At 43.9% G+C, this 20179-nt stretch overlaps 1 protein-coding gene across 2 annotated transcripts in view; it reads left to right on the top strand.

Annotated features, from left to right (window-relative positions):
• The window catches only part of LOC142292355 (neuronal acetylcholine receptor subunit alpha-7-like), a 336257-nt gene that overhangs the window by 74698 nt on the left and 241380 nt on the right, over positions 1–20179 (top strand). The window contains exons 2-4 of one of the 2 annotated variants that reach the window (XM_075337683.1): positions 7688–7882; positions 8250–8332; positions 18057–18196. In XM_075337683.1, the coding sequence (XP_075193798.1) occupies positions 8269–8332; positions 18057–18196 (204 nt within the window). In that variant the 5' untranslated portion in view covers positions 7688–7882; positions 8250–8268. The remainder of the gene's footprint in view (positions 1–7687; positions 7883–8249; positions 8333–18056; positions 18197–20179) is intronic. The other variant, XM_075337677.1, reaches the window with a different exon arrangement.

Genomic DNA, 20179 nt, shown 5'->3' with positions numbered 1-20179 from the left:
AGCGGAGGGGCGGAGATGAGTGGGATGTAAACATCCCGCCCATCTCCTTCCTTCCGCATATCCTACGGAAGCCGCAGTGATGCCGGTAGGAGATGTTCCTCGCTCCTGCGGCTTCACACATAGCGATGTGTGCTGCCGCAGGAGCGAGGAACAACATCGGACTGTCGCGTCAGCGTAATCATGGATTACGCCGACGCTGCACCGATGATACGATTACGACACTTTTGCGCTCGTTAATCGTATCATCGAGCCTTTACACACTACGATGTCGCATGCGATGCCGGAAGTGCGTAATTTTCAATTTGACCCCACCGACATCGCACCTGCGATGTCGTAGTGTGCAAAGCCCGCCTTAGTGTCACCTAAAGATATTAGTTTCACCATAGCCTGTTGCTGATTCACTGAAGCAGTGCTGCAGATATAGATGACATGCTCAGAGATGACAATTTGGAGATGTAGGAGGAAAGGGTGCAGCAACTGGTATAGGAGGTGGGGGAAAGCCTGATAGAGCTAAAGCCTGCAATGTTGGGTAACGGTAGCACGTGTGCCTTTCCAGGGTCTGACTCTGTCCCAGCCTCCAAAAGGTTCACCCAGTGTGCCATCAGGGAAATGTAGCATCCTGGCCAGAAGCACTTGTCCACGTGTGGGGTAACTGCATTGGTGAGGTCACTGGTGATCGTATGGAACACGTGCTGGTGTCAGACAGGGATGGCACACCTGGAAAAATAGTGGTGGCTGGGGAACACATTTCAAGGGATGGCTGCTGCTATGAGATTGCAGTAGGCCTCAGTGCCCTCAAGCCTAAACAACAACATTTCCAGGTCAAGCAGTCTGGAAATGTGCCATTTAGTGTTTGGGCCTGTGGATGGGTAGGTGGCTGGATAACAATGTTTTCGTTCAAAGGTCTGGGGTAAGGACAGCTGAACGCTGCCCTGGGATAAAGGATCAGAGAACGTTGCTGATGGTGCTTCTGAATGTGCAACAATATGTGCAGGGCAGGAGGCATCTGCACCTGCATCCTGAACACATTGGCAAGCACATAGTACAGGGGAAGAGGCAGGCGTGTGACCCTGTCACCCTTAGACATGGATTGTGGACCCATGAATTTAGCTCACTTAGTCAAGTGCTTTGATGACCTGTGCTGGTGGTGGTCATGCTGATATAGGTCAGGCTCCTGCTGATCTTACTTCTGCACAGATTGCTAATGACCATTCTTTTATTGGCCATACTTTCTTTAAAAAAGCGCCATATTAGGGAACACCTAATCCTTGGCATCAAAAATTGTCGTGTATGGGTGCTCTTGAGAACAGTTGACTACCTTCGTCCTCTGGCCATCCCACAGCCTCTGATGGCCCTCTGAAAATTCAGTGAAGGCCGGCTGCTGGCCCTCTAAAAATTGAGTGAGAGTCATCTGCCGACCCTCTAAAAATTATGAGTGAAGTCCAGCTGCTGGCCCTCTAAAATCATGAGTGAACGCTGGCTGCTGGCCCTCTATAAAATTAGTGAGGGCTTACTGCTGGACTTCTAAACACTATGAGTGAGCCCCGGCTGCTGGCTCTTTAAAAATGTATTGAGGCCTGCATGTTGGCCCCCTAAAAATTAGGAGTGAGTGCTGCATGATGACATGTGGATATCATGGATGAGGACAAGAAAAATAAAAAATTATGAACCATATACCCCATTTGATGTGAGAAAAAAAATAAAAATTGGGTTTATGTTCCTTTATATCATCCCCTGGGGTTGAGAAGTAAGGGCCAATCCAGGCCTTATTCCTTTTGAGAACAGTCAGCCTGTAAGCATTGTTATTTGACAGGCGAATATGCCTTTTAGTTATTATACCCTCGTTGGTACTAAAATCCCATGGAATCAATTTAACCAGGGAGAAAGAAGTGGCAGTGGCCTGCGAGCCTCAGATTTGCCTCAACTCTGTTTAAAAAAAATAACTAAAGCCGGTGTTGAGAGGTGCATAGGTTTATGGGCGTGAGGAGCAGTGAATATTCATGTTCTTTAATTGAAGCAGACATAACCGCACAGGATTCAGCGTCCTGCAGCGGTTTAGCGATCACGTGTGCCACTATTAAAGAATATGGATATTCACTGCTCCCCACTCCCATAAACCTGGGTGTGTGGAGTAGCGAATATTTCGGCAACTGATGAAGTTGTAAGTGGGAATTCATGACAATGACTTCATGCATTGCACCGATTACACGTTGAGGTCAGTTGCCGCATGACAGCAGCAGAGGAGGACACCGGCGGAGTGAAGGAAAGGTGTTTATAATCATTTATTTTCTTTTTACTGTGTACGGCATAATGAGGCATCATATATACCAGGATAGGGCCATGATGGGGATATATACCAGGATGGGGCTATGATGGGGACATATACCAGGATAGGGTTCAGCAGCATACACACTGTCTGCCATTCCGTATACCCTTTTTTGTGTGTGAAAAAAAAATGTCATTTGCTGGGGTTGAGAAGTTGGGACCAATCCAGGAATATTCATTTTAAGCACAGTCAGCCTGTCAGCATTTTCATTTGACAGGTGGATATGCCTTTTAGTTATTATGCCCCCGGTGGAACTAATAATCTATGGAATCTTGTTATAGTTTACTATTTTTTTAAGTTATTTTTTTCCAAAATTTGTGCTACAGAACATTGTTAGATTTTTGTTACAGAGGGACAAATGACATATGAGGATACTATTAGTGAACTATAATTATCTAGATACCTAAATGTTTTTTGCTCTTTTTTTTATAAAACAGTAAGTATATCCAGGACCTACTCTTAGATCAGTTACCAATACATTTCATAAAATGAATAATGAAAACAGAAGGTACACTTATCAAGACATGGGAATAGCTAAATAAGTGTTAACAGTAGAGATGAGCGAGCCTCTAGAGGCTCGAGTTCGGTTCGTCGAACGGAGGCCGTGTTCGAGTTCGGTTCGTCGAGCCGTTCGACAAACCTCTCGAACCCCATTGAAAACAATGGGAGGCAATCATAAACACATAAAACACATTATAAATGTACACATACAGTTAATAAACATTGCCATAACACTTACAGGTCCCCTCGATGCGTCCTGCACTCTGTCTCCCGCCGCTTTTCCTTCCGATAATCGCTGCGTCCTCCCGGTAACCAGCACTGATGATAGGACCTATCATGACGTCAAAATAGCATGTGACCAGTCACGTGTCTATTATCTCATTGGCTTCAGACTGGTCACATGGCTAGACGTCATACTAGGTCCTGTCATTGCATCTCTCCAGTGCGCGGTGATCGTTTGTGTATCTCCGTGTACCGGCGAGATGCTTTGGCACATGGTTGGCTTCCCCGTTCTGCTTCCCTGTTCCATTATTCACCGGCCGCCACAGCTGGTCAATAACGGAGATCACCATTGCTATAGCAACACGCCTGTCAGCGGTGACGTCACCGCTTACAGCCAGCAGCCTCAGCTCACTCACAGAGTGAAAAGACTGCACGGGGAGCAACAGCGTCTTCCTCCCATGCAGCGCTGCTGATGTAGCAGAGCTGCATGGGTTGAAGGAGAAAGAAGACAGAAGACCATGAATCGTGGAGGGATAAGAGGGAGTAATAAACATGGAGTCTCTAAGTGTGTCTGTGTATTTATTTCTATTAAAATATTTTTTCTCTGTGTGGTGTCTTTTTTTTAACCCTTTATTGGAGATTCTTAATGGCTGGGTCAAACTTGCCTGACATTAAGAATCTCTGGCTTAATACTAGCTAGTAAAATAAAGCTAGTATTAACCCATTATTACCCAGCGAGCCACCATCACCAGGGCAGCTGGAAGAGTTGGATACAGCGCCAGATGATGGTGCTTCTATGAAAGCGCCATTTTCTGGGGTGGCTGTGGACTGCAATTCGCAGCAGAGGGGCCCAGAAAGCTCAGGCCATCCTGTGCTGCGGATACCAATCCCCAGCTGCCTAGTTGTACCTGGCTGGACACAAAAATGGGGCGAAGCTCATGTCGATTTTTTTTTTAATTATTTCATGAAATTTCTGAAATAATTAAAAAAAGGGTTTCCCTATTTTTTTTGTTCCCAGCCGGGTACAAATAGGCAGCTGGGGGTTGGGGGCAGCCGTACCTGCCTGCTGTACCTGGCTAGCATACAAAAATATGGCGAAGCCCATGTCATTTGTTTTTTAATTATTTCATGAAATTCGTGAAATAATTTTAAAAAACGGGCTTCCCTATATTTTTGGTTCCCAGCCGGGTACAAATAGGCATCTGGGGGTTGGGGGCAGCCCGTAGGTGCCTGCTGTACCTGGCTAGCATACAAAAATATGGCAAAGTCCACGTCATTTTTTGGGTGGGCAAAAAACTCCTGCATATAGTCCTGGATGGAGTATGCTGAGCCTTGTAGTTCTGCAGCTGCTGTCTGCTCTCCTGCATACACTAGTGAATGGAGCATGCTGAGCCTTGTTGTTCTGCAGCTGCTGTCCACTCTCCTACATACAGACAGACAGCAGCTGCAGAACTACAAGGCTCAGCATACTCCAGGAAAGGGAGAGGGATTGTGCTGGGGACGCAGGATGCATGCAGATAGCAACATGTCCACATAGCCTTACTGTGAAAAGCCACGTTTATGGTGATCGAACCGTTCTCGATCCTAACTCGAACTGTCAAGCTTTTAGCAAAAAGCTCGAGTTCGATCTCGTGCACCCCCCAAAATCACTCGAACATGAAATTGGCGAACCTCAAACATCGCTCAACTCTAGTTAACGGAGGGAATTTGGCAGAGTTAGTGATGAGTGAGCACAAAAGTGCTCAGGTTCCAGTACTCGAATCGAGCATGTTGGATGCTTGGACATGCTTGACTCAAGTACTAAGCTGAGGAGGGGAACATTTGGATGGTGCACAAGGAATGGAAGGTGCTAGGCGATTCAGCTGCATGTGGATGATGGGGACTGTGTTGGCCGAGAAGATGGAACAGAGGTTTCCAGGTGATATCTGCTGCCTGCTGCATGCAGATGATAGGGACTGTGGTGGCCAAGGGCTGTGTCAGGGTCGGTACCTGAACAGGGACAAAAGCATTTAGCATGAGCACTCATGATACTCGATCAAGCACCGAGTGTGCCCAAGCACTCTGATGCTCAATCGAGTATTGAGCATTTCTGAGCACGCTTACTTACCACTAATCAGAGTAAAAAAGACGAATACAATGCATTCATACATACATAAATAAGACAACAAGGAAAATGTTTACAGTCAGTAGAATACATACACTTGGGTCATATAACAAACCAGGTCCATTAAATAATGACTATTTTCAACCCCTTTTGAGCTCTTTAATGAAAACACGGACAATTGACCTCAACATATCTAGCTGGGGAAAACCGATGGTTAGCGGTGGTAACCAAGAGCTCATTTAACAACACACTGCACTAACAGACTTTTAGACTACTTAAATTGTAAAACCTGTCCACAAAGTATTCCTTTTTGGGAGGGGATGCCTGTCTTCTTGCTGTTTATAGACAGAGAATACAATTGTAGCAAGCTGTAGCATTTTCACAAGGAATGGTACAATTTTTTTTCGTCTTTCGAAAGAGAGAGAAGTAGAAATGGCTTTTTCACAAGCTGTTCCCACAAATGTATCCCTTTAATTGGGGAGCAGAAGCAGGTGTTCTATTTAAAAGCAATGGCTTCTCAACTAACTGAAAAAAATATACATTTGTTTAGGATCTGCCAAAGGTTTGTTATTCTCCAAATGACAAAACAGTTACAATGACTTTTTATTAGGCCATCTAAAAATTAGTGCAATGTATTTAGAGAACAGGAATAGTTTACCTGTTTTCAAAGTGAAGAAGCAATGGCTTGTCAAAAAGTTGATAAAAAATTATCCCTTTTTTGGGAGCTTTTTCATGTTTGTATACTCTGAAGATGGTACACTTTGCAACAGCACAGTATAATTATGCAACACACTAAAAAAATGCTGGTGATTTTTGAGGGCATCTAGTGTCACTGGCAAAAACTGCAAAATGGAAAAATAAGATGAGGCAGGCAAAATAGATGCCTTAATTTGTACAAAAAAGAACCCTAAAAGCAACAGCTCACCATGTCCAGGGAGTGCGGGATGAATACTTGAATAGGTGGCGTGCACGGAACAGCAGGCCAGCTACTGACTGGTATAATCCAAAATTGTGCAATGAAATTTAGCATCCTCAGGAGATAAATTAAACCATAATGTTTATTAATTCATTAAAAACCAGCGTGAAGTACATAGACCCATGTTGGACTATGCATTTCAAGCAAAAAACGTTCTTTATCATGGATATCAATATATGTCTTGCAGTGTAGAGCCAGCAACAGCAGCCACAGCAACAGTACAGTATAGAATACATGCAGGATGGGAAAATGCATGGCTGGGCATGAGCCATTGTTACTGGCAGCAGCAGAACGTTCAATCCAATCATTGGTATCATTGGTATCATAGGTGAATGATGATGTCAGTACTAATCCATGAATGATGTATTTCGACAAATGTAAGGTTTTCCATGCTTGTAGAGGATAACTTGGTCTACTTGGGTGTGAGAAGGCCACTCCATGATAAATACCCTCTACAGTGTGTGACATGACAGTATGCTCATGGAAAACTGGGCCAGTTCTCCCCACTTGTACAATTTGTTGATGCAGATGGCCATAGGATCAGTGGTCTGGTTATCTGCTGGAGAAAGAATACAGTTTACAGGTATGGTTGAATTTGGATGTTTAGCAGGTATATCTTTCTTTACTAAAGTGGAACAAGTTGGTGCAATGGCAAATAAAATATCTAGCCCTCATGTCACATATATTGTAGTTGTTGTTACTGCCTCGGCTAATTATTGTAGCCATATTGCTGGCACAGGTGGTTAAGCACTGTCTCCATAGGGAGAGCAGCATGTAATACAGCTTATCTTGGTAATACATCAATTTGGACTTATGTTTGGAAACTGGAAAACATTTTCCCATTTTGCTTTTATAGCAAAGGTCTATAAGCATGGTTATCCAATAACCATCCCTTTTCTTGATTCTAACAATATATGCCTATCATCCCACATGCATTACAACAAACACCTTGCCATGCTTGCCAGCATGACCAAGGACTGGTTAAATAGTTGTCGTAGCCAGCATCATCATCTTCATTTTCACTCTGAGTGTTAGCCTTGTCCACTTCTTGTGCCAATTTAGTGTCCCCACTTTCATTTCCACGTCTATCATAGCCAAAAGTGTTTGCACCCTTGAAATTGTTCCAAAAAATGAAGTATTTCTCCAAGAAAGTTATTGCAATTACACATTTTGTAATACACATGTTTATTTCCTTTGAGTACATTTTAATAACACAACAACAAAAAAAGAAAAAATGCAAATTGGACATAATTTCCAAAAAAAACAATAAAGCAAAAATGGGCCAGACAAAATTGTTGGCACCCTCCACTTAATATTTGGTTGCACACCCTTTGGAATAAATAACTGCAATCAATCACTTCCTATAACCATCAACAAGCTTCTAACACCTCTCAACTGGAATTTTGGACAACTGTTCTTTTGCAAACTGCTCCAGGTCTTATATTTGAAGGGTGCCAATATGCAATAGCATTTAGATCCAGACTAATTTCTGACTACTTTAGAACTATTCAGTGATTTGCTTCCATCCATTGCTGGGTGTTTCTTGATGTATTTTTAGGGTCATTCTCCTGCTGGAAGACCCATGACCTAGGATGCAAACTCAGCTTTCTGACACTCGGCACTACATTGCAACTCAAATTTCTGTGATAATCTTCAGATTTCAGTATACCTTGAACATAATCAATTCACCAAGTGCCAGAGGAAGAACAACAGCCCCAAAACATCTTAAAACCTCCTCCATATTTGACTGAAGGTATTGTGTTCTTTTCTCTATAGACCTCATTCCATTTTCACTAAACAGTAGAATGATGTGCTTTACCAAAAAGATCTACTTTAGTCTCATCTGCCCACAAGCTGCTTTCCCTGGAGGAATTTGGCTTACGCACATACATTTTGACAAACTGTAATCCAGCTTTTTTATATTTCTGTGTCAACAGTGAGGTAATCTTGGGTCTCCTGCCATAGCGTTTCATTTAATTCAAATATTGACGGATAATTTGCGATGACACTGATACACCCTGAATCAGACAGCTTGATTTTTTTTAAACTTGATTAGAGCTGCTTATTCACTATCCTGAGTTACAATCTTTCATTAATTTTTCTCTGCCATCCATGTCTAGGGAGATTACCTACACTGCCATGGGTTGTAAACGTCTTGATTATGTTGCGCACCGTGATCAAAGGAACATCAATATTTCAGGAGGTGAGCATAACCTTGAGATTGTTGACATTTTTCAACAGTTTAGGTTTTCAAGTCTTCAGACAGTTCTCTTCTTCTCTTTCTGTTCTCCATGCTTATTGTGGCACACAACGCAAAGATTGCGTCATCTTCTCTTTTTATCTGGTTTCAGGTGTGATTTTCATATTGCCCACACCTGTTACTTGCCACATGTGATTTTAAACAAGCATCACATGCTTGAAACAAGGTGGTTTATCTGCAATTTTAGAAAGTTGCCCACAGTTTTGTCCAGTCTATTTTTAGGAGATTTGCATTAAATTGTGCCCAATTTACCTTTTTTTTTCTTCTAGTTTTTTTTTTTTTTTGCAATACACACAAAGGAAATAGACACAACATGTGCAGTTGCAATCATTTTCTTGGATAAATAATTCATATTCTGGAACAACTACAAGGGTGCTTACACTTTTGACTATGATGGTAATGAAATTGAAATGAACAGACACTTTCCTGGCCATAGCAACTACCTTCCTCAAGTGAAAATATCTTTGAAAGAAATGTTTGACAATTAAATTCGAGCGCATGTCATGCAGGGAACATGAGTTAGTTCTCCCAAATGCTAGGCTGTTAGAATTTTTTGGGCATTGTTGCTTATGTAAGCTGCAGTTGATGGGAAGCCATCTAGAGTGAGATGTGCCACCTGATGGAGAAAATCAACTTGTCAAGTGTATGACTTTTGTCTCCCATACTTTCAAGCTGTAAAATTACTTAGCAACGCTTTACCTTGCATGAACGAAAAGAATGAGAGCACTCTGTGTTCTGTGGCTGTTGGTGATGGGGTCATGGAGTGGGAAGCAGAGGAGGTGTAGGAGGAGACAGATAACTACTTTCTGATGGTGGAAACAGACATTGCTGTAACTGAAAACATGCACCCTCTATGCCATAAAACGCATGTATAGTCACTTCCCATAGTTGGTGCTACAAGGTTTTTATGGTACAGTGCACTTTGAAGCACAAAGACAAGTGGAGAGCGCAGCCTTTGCTGTCCTGCATTTGAGAGCATAGAGAGGTCACATTGTTCGCGTCTTTGCCATTTCCATTTCAAAGCTTCTTTCTGTCCAAAGTATACGGTATGTATACATTAATAATTTAGTTACAATAGTTGGACTTTCACCATTTCACTACAGTGTAACAAATCGGAATAAGTAAGGTGTGAAGGAGGAGTAAACATTGCAGTTTGAGTCAGGCAGGGATGTCATCTCAGATACAACACTCACGTCCAGGTGACATTTCTAGGGTTCTCCTCTTTGAGAAATGTAATGGTGGGGAGAATGCAAAATGCTGCAAAAAACAACAGAATGTTTGTTGCATGTACGGTTGTTAATTTGGACTAGAAAAACAGTTTTGCAAAATTATTAGTAAACCTATTTTTGCAATTTTTAACATACAGTATAGTTTTCCTTTAAACTCTCCTTATTTGACAAAAATTAGGTAGTAATAGAAAACTACATTGCTAGGTATTTACAAACATGGAAAGGAAGATGTGGCGAGCGACAGCAGTATTTTTACGGCGTGTATGATTGCTAAATTGGACTGGTATCCAAAAATGAATGTCCTTTTATCTTTTTTAAAGATTAAAAAATAAAAAATAATTCTCCCCTCAGGGCTTTAACAAAAAGGACATGACAAAAAAGCGAGGTAAGTTCACATGCCAAAAGCACCCATCTGGCGTTTACATATGTAATATTGGACTATTACAAGTGTGCAAGGTGGACACTTGTTCTTATATTTCTGGAATGTTGAGACATTTCTTTTGTCTTTTTTAGAAATGCAAACAAAAAACTCAGCCTTTTGCAAAAAAGAAATGTAAAAATTGATAGCACTTATGGATTGTCTGTCTCAGAAGCAAGGCAGCTTACTTTCTATGACCTAAAACACACTTCCGCATAAAAAACGTACGTGTCTCACGTTCCATTTTTCGGGTCCGTGTTCCGTTTTTTAAGGGCATTTCTCTGGTACGTATGACATCCGTGTGATGGCGTATGCTAGCCGTGTGTGCATGTGGAATGGCTGTGTATGCGTATGTGTAATGTCCGTGTGAAATGATCCGTGTGTGATGCTCAATGTCGTTGATACATGTCGGCTAACAGCAGACAGAGTAGCGCGATGAGAATGAACTCGGGTGAACTTCACCCGACTTCATTGTCATACCGCGGCTCTGTCTGGGTGTCGCATACTGATTAGCGGTCACCCGTGAAGGACTCACCGGTGACTGCTAATCCCCTGAGTGACTAAAGTGAGCAGCGCGATTTGCGCTGCCGTCACTCAGGCTACCCACGGCCATCTGGAGTCCTCTCCCCGTGACCGCAACTCACCTGTGACTTCATCGCTGTCACTCGGGCGACTTGCTGTCACAGTTGGCTGATCACACTTCTCACCTCAGTTGCTGTGTAAAGCTGACAGGTGCGGCGGTGTTCTTCTGCAGCTCCTGTCACCTTCATGTAGCAGAGCTGGAAGTGACGCGGGACCTGTGTGGATTACGCCGGACATGGATGGGTTTTTGGGGCTTAATAAAGTGGTGAACGAGGGTATTTGTTAGTGTATTTTATTGCAAATAAAGGATTTTTCGTTGTGTGTGTTTATTAACTTTAAATTACAGGTTAATCATTGGGGGTGTCTCATAGATGCCTGCAATGATTAATCTAAGACTTAGTGGCAGCTATGGGTTGCTGCCATTAACTCCTTATTACCCCGATTGCCAACACACCAGGGCAAATCGGGAAGAGCCAGGTAGAGTTCCAGAACTATCGCATCTAATGGATGCGGCAATTATGGGCGGCTGCTGGCTGATATTTTTAGGCTGTGGGGCTCCCCATAACGTGGAGCTCCCCATCTTGAGCATACCAGCCTTCAGCTGTATGGCTTTACCCTGGCTGTTATCAAAATTGGGGGGGACTGCACGTCGTTTTTTTTTAATTAATTAATTATTTATTTTACTGCACAGTATATACCCACCCACCAGCGGCTGTGATTGGTTGCAGTGAGACAGCTGTCACTCAGCGTGTGGGCGTGTCTAACTGCAACTAATCATAGGCGCTTGTGGGCGGGGGAAGCAGGGAATAGTAGCTTGATTAATGAGCGGCCGGCTTTTTCAAATTAATTGAAGCCGCGTATCTTTGGCACAGCTGTTCTTCACCGTGCTGATGATCAGGGATCGGTGAGTATGCTACAGGGGAAGATACAGACCGAGCGCCAAAGGGATGATGACTGAGAACAGCAGAAAAAAAGTTAAGTAGACTGACATTTAACAAAAAAAACCCAATTTCGTTCGTTTAAAAACGCACACGGACGGTACGTGCTGAACACGGACATGCTACGTGTGCCGTTCGTGCATGCACGGACCCATTGACTTTAGCAGGTCCGTGCCTGCGTGCTGACCGCCAAAAACGGACATGTCGGCCGTGTGCGAAAACGCACACACGTAGGTTCCGTGTGATTTTACGTGTGTGTGCCATCTACCATAGGGTAACATTGGTCAACGTGTCTCTGTGTCTCCGGTACGTGCAAAAACGTACCAACCACGTACCAGAGGCAAGGATGTGTGTTGCGGGACTATGACAGACAAGTATTTTTCTTCAGTAGTAAAATTAAAAATGAGGGGAATTATCTGTCCTATTTTTTTCAGTGCATCGAGAATGACAAAAAAAATGGTGGGATTATGAAGGTGCTATATTTCAGTTTATCAGAGATCAAGCAATTAACAATTGAAGGAGTGTGGCTCAGGGCTGCTCGCGCCCCACATTCCTTTGCCAAGGAGACCCCGTGAGAGGATGGGACTTCTGGTGGGGTGCATGACACTTAGGGGTACTTTGCACACTGCGTCATCGCAAGCCGATGGTAGCAATGCCGAGCGCGATAGTCCCCGCCCCTGTCACAGCTGCGATATCTTGTGATAGCTGCCGTAGCGAACATTATCGCTACAGCAGCTTCACATGCACTTACCTGCCCTGCAACGTCACTCTGGCCGGCAACCTGCTTTCTTCCTAAGGGGGCGGGTCGTGCGGCATCACAGCGACGTCACACGGCAGGCGGCCAATAGAAGCAGGGGGCAGAGATGAGCGGGACGTAAACATCCCGCCCACCTGTTTCCTTCCTCATTGCAGCCGGGACGCAGGTAAGGAGATGTTTCTCGCTCCTGCGGCTTCACACACAGCGATGTGTGCTGCCGCAGGAACGAGGAACAACATCGTAACATCGGTCCTTCCGAAATTATGGAAATGACTGACGCTACACCGATCATATGATTTCGATGCTTTTGCGCTCGTTAATCATAGTAAAAAGGATTCACATACTCCGATGTCGACAGCGACGCCGGATGTGCGTCACTTTCGATTTTACCCCACCGACATCGCACCTGCGATGTCGTAGTGTGCAAAGTACCCCTTACTGTTTTTTCAGGCTGGTGTCCATCATGCTGCTGGCAGTCATCATCATAGACAGTTAGTAATATATCCAATGCTGGAGTTCACTTAGCCACACAGAATCATTCACTTTTATTTTTCACCTTGCAATGACCTTTTTTTCCCTTTCTTTTGCTCAGTGTGGGATACTGCTCCTCAACCTGTCCCCCCATTATCTTGGCTCTCATCCTCAAGCTCTGGGGTTTGTGTCTCCTTTCTCCCTCTTTCTCACACCTACGTATGCTGCTGGGCCCAGATGCCTCTTTGGCTGAATTAGTCTATAAGCCTGCTGGGGTGAGCCTAAGCTCCAGACCACTTTAGGTTACCTCAGTTCGCTGACCAGTTCTAGCACTGAGGCCACATCTTCTCTCACTTGAACCCTATATTGAACTGTCACCTCTGTCTTCTCCACACCAATGCTAACCCGGCCCAACCAGTAGGTGGCACCTGTTGGCAACTGTCCCTCTCTACTGCATCTGGATAGTGCACCTAACTAGTAGCCTTACATATTAACATATACAATACAATTGGTATAACACATAGAATACATAGCATAAACTGTACAGGGGCAAGTCCACCTTTTACAAACCTCCCCACTTAAATTTGGTCCCTCAACCATACCACTTTTATTTTCATATATATATAATTCTGACAAATAAAAACAAGTGTTACTTTGGAGTCCACATATAGTTGAAACCAGAAGTTTACATACACTAGATAAAAAGACACATATGCATGTTTTTCTCACTGTCTGACATGAAATCAGAATAAGCCTTTCCCGTTTTAGGTACATTAGGATTGCCAAAATTATTTATTTGTACCAAATGTTAGAATAATGAGAGAGTGCAAATGATTAAAGGCATTTTTATTACTTTCTGCAAAGTCAACATTTTACATACACTAAGTTTACTATGCCTTTAAACAATATGGGACAGCCCATATGATGTTGTCATGTCTTTGGAACCTTCTGATAGGTTTATTGGCAACATATGAGTTAATTAGAGACATACCTGTGGATGTATTTTAATGAACACCTGAAACACACTGCTTCTTTGTGTAGCATCATGGGAAAGTGAAAAGAAATCAGCTAAGATCTCAGGAAGAGAATTGTGGGCTTGCAGAAATCTGGTTAATCCTTGGGTGTAATTTCCAGATACCTTAAGGTGCCCCGTTCATCTGTACAAACAATTATACACAAGGACAAAAAAGGTAGGAATGTCCAGCCATTAATCACTCAGGAAGGAGAAGGGTTCTGTGTGCCAGAGACGAATGTGCTTTGGTCAGACATGTGTATATAAGCCCAAGAACAAAAGCAAAAGAATTTGTGAAGATGCTGGTGGAAGCTGGTAAGATTGTGTCATTATCCACGGTGAAATGAGTACTGTATCAACATGGGCTGAAAGGCCACTCTGCTAGAAAGAAGCCATTACTCCAAAAGAAATATAAAAAAGCCAAATTAATGTTTGCAAATACACACAGGAACAAAGACCTTAATTTCTGCAGACATGTCCTGTGGTCTGACGAAACTAAAATTGAACTGTATTGCCACAATAACTATTGTTACGTTTGGAAGAAAAAGGGAGAATCTTTGAAGCCTAAGAACACCATCTCAACTGTGAAACTGGGAAGTGTGAACATCATGTTGTGGGGTTGTTTTGCTGCAGGAAGGACTGGTGCACTTCACAAAATAGATGGCATCATGAAGAAAGAAGATTATGCGGCAATACTGAAGCAACATCTCAAGAGATCAGCCAGGAACTTAAAGCTTGGGTGGAAATGGGTCTTCCAAATGGACAATGACCCGAAGCATACTGCCAAACTGGCCAAAAAGTGGCTTAAGGATAACAAAGGCAATGTTTTGGAGTGGCTATCACAAAGCCTTGATCTCAATCCTATTGAAAATTTATGGGCAAAGCTGAAAAGGCAGGTGCAAGCAAGGCAATGTACAAACATGGCTCAGTTACACCAGTTCTGGCAGGAGGAATGGGATCAAATTCCTAAAAACTATTGTGAGACGTTTGTGGAAGGATATCCAAAATGTTTGACCCAAATCATACAGTTTAAAGCCAATGGTACCAAATACTAATGAAATGTATGTTACTTTTGATTTTGCAGAAAGTAATAAAAATGCTTTAAAACATTCTCTCATTATTCTGGCATTTAGCAAATATAAATAATTTTGGTAATCCTAATTGAACTAAAACGAGAAAGGTTTATTCTGATTTCATGTCATATAGTGAGAAGATCATGCATATGTTTCTTTTTATCTAGTGTATGTAAACTTCTGGTTTCAACTGTAAGTTATGGCCACAGGCCAGAATTTTTCATCACCAGCAGGCAACATTTCCTGCCATAGGAAGCATTTCCATGTGCTTACCCGCCCCAGGCAGGACGTACGACAGTCCTGGACCCGCTCTCCAGGGTCTGATGTCTCCTTCCCCTACTTCCCATCCCTGCGATTGCCAGTCCACTATTTTAATGCATTGCCTGGAGCATCGGTAAGGCAAGGTCCATGGGGTGACAATGTAGTATGCAAAGTTATTGGGCAGGAACACAATCCATGGCAGAGGGAGAGCAATCCCATAATCACCTGCAGTCCTGCTATCCAGCAGAGGAGAGCGTAATGTGCGCAAAACATCTATGGGAGAGGAAAACAAACACAAAACTTTGGCCGCTATGGACAAACTTCAGGGAGCTTAGTCTCCTGACCAACGCACCATGAAATGAGGAACAGTCCCGTATGTGTAGATTGAAAAAGCACAACTATTGGGCGATTTGGAGATGATTTTGTGTAATCCTTCAACCAACCAATGTTCATGGCTGATCTCACACCCAGGTGGCTTTGAACTTGGTCACCATGACATGTATGGTTGAGTGGGCTCCCCGGGCAATGTTCACTACTGCAAGGGAACCCACCACCTAAGGAGTCCCACCCTAGCACTCCAACCTGATGCTGGGGAAGTTGGCATCCATCTCCCCACTAGGATAGCAAGTGCGCAGGATCAGCGACATCGGGGGACTGTTCTTCTGCAAGGAACCTTTGAGTTGCAGTGTCTCCTGGGTGGCTCACTAAGCATCAAGTGAATGACCGTATACCACCCCAGAGGCCTGTCTTCCTTGAAGAAGAGGACTCGGTATTCCCAGCTTAGCGTGGATCCTCACATACCGATCCGGCATTGATGTACACCTTGGTACTGATTCCCTTTTCCTGAATGATGCTGTAGTACCACTGCTGATAAAGGTGATGGATCACCACATGGGTAATGTGGCTGCTGATTGCCCCGCTGCCTCAGAGCGCCAGTTGAGTCTGGAGTCACGCCTCTCATTTCTTCTTCCTCTCAATAACCTGGGCCACCCATTTAACCTCCACGGGATACAGAGCTGGGAGCTTCTTGACCACAGTATGTCAGAGTAAGGGACTTTTAACACAGGGCTCAGTCACTCTGAGGCACCTCCTGGTCTGGCATTTCTCCCATGGCTCCTGGCTCTTTCACCACCCATAATGCCTGAAGCTCTCAAATCCACTCCCCTCAGCTGCAAGGCTGTTTGTAGATCATTGCCGTGACCGTCTCCTTAAGTGGGAGGGTCTAGTCTTTAGTGGTTGCTGGCTGGTATGGCAATATTCATTCTCCTGAGGCCTCTTTCCATAGCTCCAAGCTTCCTGGCCATGCCTCTTTTGCCTCTGTGGTCATTTGCGCAATGCAGTTATGGCAGCCATGGCCACTACGGGTGCATAGCCCATACCAGCGCCCATGCTCAGCCAAAAATGGTTCCATCCTCCCATCTCGGTCCATTTCACTCTGCGCTGTTCACAGAAATGATGCTGACCAACCTCTGCCCGTTTCTTCAGAGCCACAGATTCCCCATCAATTCCTTGGGAAGTGCAGGCTGCGTCCGTGCCATATCTGCATCTCTTGGCAAATAATGCACAAAAGCGGTTTTGACGTATTTCTCATGCAGTTTTCTTCCAAGAGGTGCAAATTTGGGACTGAAATGTCTGCACCAGGGCTCAGCATAAAATTTGCACCTCCTGGCAGAAAACTGCAGCAAAACGACGTGAAAATCACTGTTGTGTAATTTTTTGCCAAGAGATGCAGATTTTGTCTTGAAATTTTTACACCATATTCCTGCACCAAATCTACACCTCCTGGCAAAAAAATTGCATCAAAATTGCAACAAAACTGCATGTTGTTTTGATGCATTTTTTTGCCAGGAGGTGCAAATTGGGTGCAGGAATATGATATATAAAAATTTCAGCACCAAATCTGCATCTCTTGGCAAAAAAGTGCAGTTTTCTGCCAGGAGATGCAGGTTACTTACAGACACAGGTGGGGGGGGGGGCGAGTCCACCTCCTGAACAATCACACAGACTCTGCAGGTCCAGAACAACTTTATCACTTGATTCTATCAGTTCTTCAGTACTATATTACACTCTGATGTAGGCCTTTCTATCCCTATCTGTAATTATGAGTTTTGCACCATTGACTTCCTATCCCTAGGCTGTAAAATTGTAAAATGGCTGCTGCTTTCCCTGCCATATCTTTTATAGTTCGAGTCATAGTCCTGATTCATTTGCTGTGCTTGTTTATGTGATGTAAAAGCTGAAAGTTATTATAGGGAAGCCCTTGTGGCCGTGCCTGACATTATGGTAGCCCGTGCTCCCTTCAGGAGTATGTAAAATGGAAATGAAGCAGAGCATTTTTATTTTTTCCGATCTGTGCAACTCAAACTGCAAACTGGTGGGATTCGTCAGGAGCTGTGAATTACAGGAAATTTGATTTAAAGGGGTTGTCCACTAATAGGACAACCCCTTCTGATTCCACATGGTTCCCCCAGGTAAAGTAAAAAAGCCTATACTCATCTCGATGGCCGTGCAGTTCCAGCGGTTCCAGGGCTCATGGTGCCAGATGTCACAACATCACGTGATCCCCCTTTTCAATCACCGGTGGCTTCTGTCTCTCCGCCTTTGGACAAAAAAGATAATCAACAGCATGTGAGCGCTGTGGCTGAGGCTCACTTCCTGTTGATTGCTCCTGCATCTGACAGATTAGAGACAGAAGACGGCGCTGATTCGAAGTGGGACTTGCGTGACATCACATCACATTACCTCTGCCTCCGCGAGCACCAGCATCAATGGAACTGCGCCAGCATTGGAGGTGAGTCTTATTAACAGCTTATCGATTTGATCACATCTGGTGCTCTGTTTTTGTCAAGATTAACTTATATGTGCATTTGCATTAACTGCTCTGTATTCCTAAATAACATTTAAACAAAGTGTTATTTTTTTTAAGGCTCCCATCAAGGTGAACACCAAAGGAAACTTTACAGGGAACTGCTAAAAAATTACAATCGCCTAGAAAGACCGGTAGTGAATGACTCCCAACCCTTACTTGTAGAGCTGCAGCTTTCTCTTCTACAAATAATAGATGTGGTAAGTCAAATTCACTTTTGCAAAATTGAAATCTAAAAACCATGTTGTTATTCTTTCTCCTGTGAAAGACACTTTCATTTTATTATTTTTATGGTCTTATGCCTTTGGGGATTTTTTGTACACAGATGGAATAGCAAAAAGGTAGAAAAATGAATGGATGTTTATATGTGTTTATGACATTATCATTTAAAATGACTTAAATCTTTTTAAATTGAATTTGGAAATGTACTGTATAATTCTACATTAAATGTTTTAAGAGCTATTTTGACTTGAAATAATAATGGATTTTTAAAACTAGCAATCGAATTATCTCAACAGAAGTTGAAAATGAAAAACTGGGTTTTACTGGTGAATTACAAGATACAGTGCAAAATGCCAGCCATTAAAGAATTAACAGATTCCCATTTCAAACTGCTAGTGTTAGGTAAAGGTTTGCAAAGGTTTAGTAGAAGAAAAACATAATGCAGAGGTCTCCTTTTCTTTTCTTTTCTTTGAAAAAGAGCATAACAGAGGGAAATAATTGCAATTTAATATTGTACTTAAATATTACTGCCACACAGTCTACAGATAGCAGTACCATAACTAACATAGATGTTAGTGCCATGCAGTGTCCAAATATTACAAAAGAGGCACACTGATTCATTATTGCGCTTGGAACAGTTGTTTTTGTCAAGTATGTATTGTTTTAAGCTTTGTTTTTGTTTGCACCGAGTTCGTCTTTCCATTTTCACTCTGTTTGAAGGGGTAACAGAGTACTTTGCTTATTTTTTCATGTGGGGCTAAGAACTTACCAGCTACCTGCCTGTTCAGTCCAGCGACGATTTCCGCTGGCCCAGTGCAGTCATTGACCGCTCCTACTGGTGACGCGCCCACGGGGTCTGTGGATTGCCCGTCACCGGGCCGCGTTTCTATTTCTGGGTTGCCACTGTGGCCACGCCAAGTTCTGTGACCCCGGCGGTGTCAATAAAGCTGGGGATGAGGACGATGAGGTAGTTGTTTGTGATGCCACCTGTGGTGTGCGGCCAATTATGAGCCGCCGCTGCGGAACTTCACTCTTCTGGGGCAGATGGTGGCGCAGCTTGGGTGTTGCAGCTCTCCACAGGTAGAGCTAGGCCCCAGGGAGGATGGGAGTGGTAGTAGTCGCCGATGGCGATGGGGCGCAATATTGGAAGCACCGGCAGTAACGGGATGACACAGAGGCTACAGTTTAAGGTCTTTACTCACTGGAAGCACCCCTCCTTAGGTGCACTGAGCTTCGCTGTGATGGGCCTCAGCCGATACTTTGGAGGTCGAGGCCTGTGTTTCTCTCTGTGCATCTTCTTTCTTCGGTTTCCCTCCATGCCCAGCTCCTGGGCCGTGGAATGGCTCACGGGTGCCTTCTGCACTCCCCACTAACCCTGAGATCCCCCTTCTTTCCTAAGAATCCGGGTTGAGCCTCCAGCTCCAGACCATGGGTCCCGAACTGTCCGTGTCTCTGCCTATCTCCACCTGCATGCGACCTGGCGCTTGCTGCACCTGACTCACTATTGAGTGTGATGGCTCCTAACTCCTCTGTTGGTGTCCCACCTCCCAACTAGTCGGCAAGACGTCCCCTTCCTCATGATGGCCACCCCAGCACCAACCCTAGCCCAGTCCCAGTGGAAGAACTCCGTGTTATGTGTTGGTTGAGTGTGTTGTTGGTGGTTTACCGGTGACAACCTCCTCTGTATCAGAGATGAATACTGCACCTCTGGTGAGGTGCAGTACCCTGAAGCCGCAGGGGTGCCACACTGGCAACTCTCCTGCCTCCAGTGTTGTCATGCTTAACAGAGTAGCTTCTTCTCCTTTGGTTTACTCTATCACTGCCAATGTCATACGGATTGACAGCTTTCCAGCTTTCAATCAACATGACGTCATCACTGACACCCCATTGACAGAGCAGACCATAAGAGCTGCTTTGTTGAAGTGAGCTCAAAGGAAATATGAGAGTCACTGAGCCAGAAC

This window comes from Anomaloglossus baeobatrachus, chromosome 1, assembly GCF_048569485.1.
Source record: "Anomaloglossus baeobatrachus isolate aAnoBae1 chromosome 1, aAnoBae1.hap1, whole genome shotgun sequence".
Taxonomy (NCBI): domain Eukaryota; kingdom Metazoa; phylum Chordata; class Amphibia; order Anura; family Aromobatidae; genus Anomaloglossus; species Anomaloglossus baeobatrachus.
Note: the sequence above shows the minus strand (reverse complement) of the source record. Positions and strands in the feature narration are given on the sequence as shown.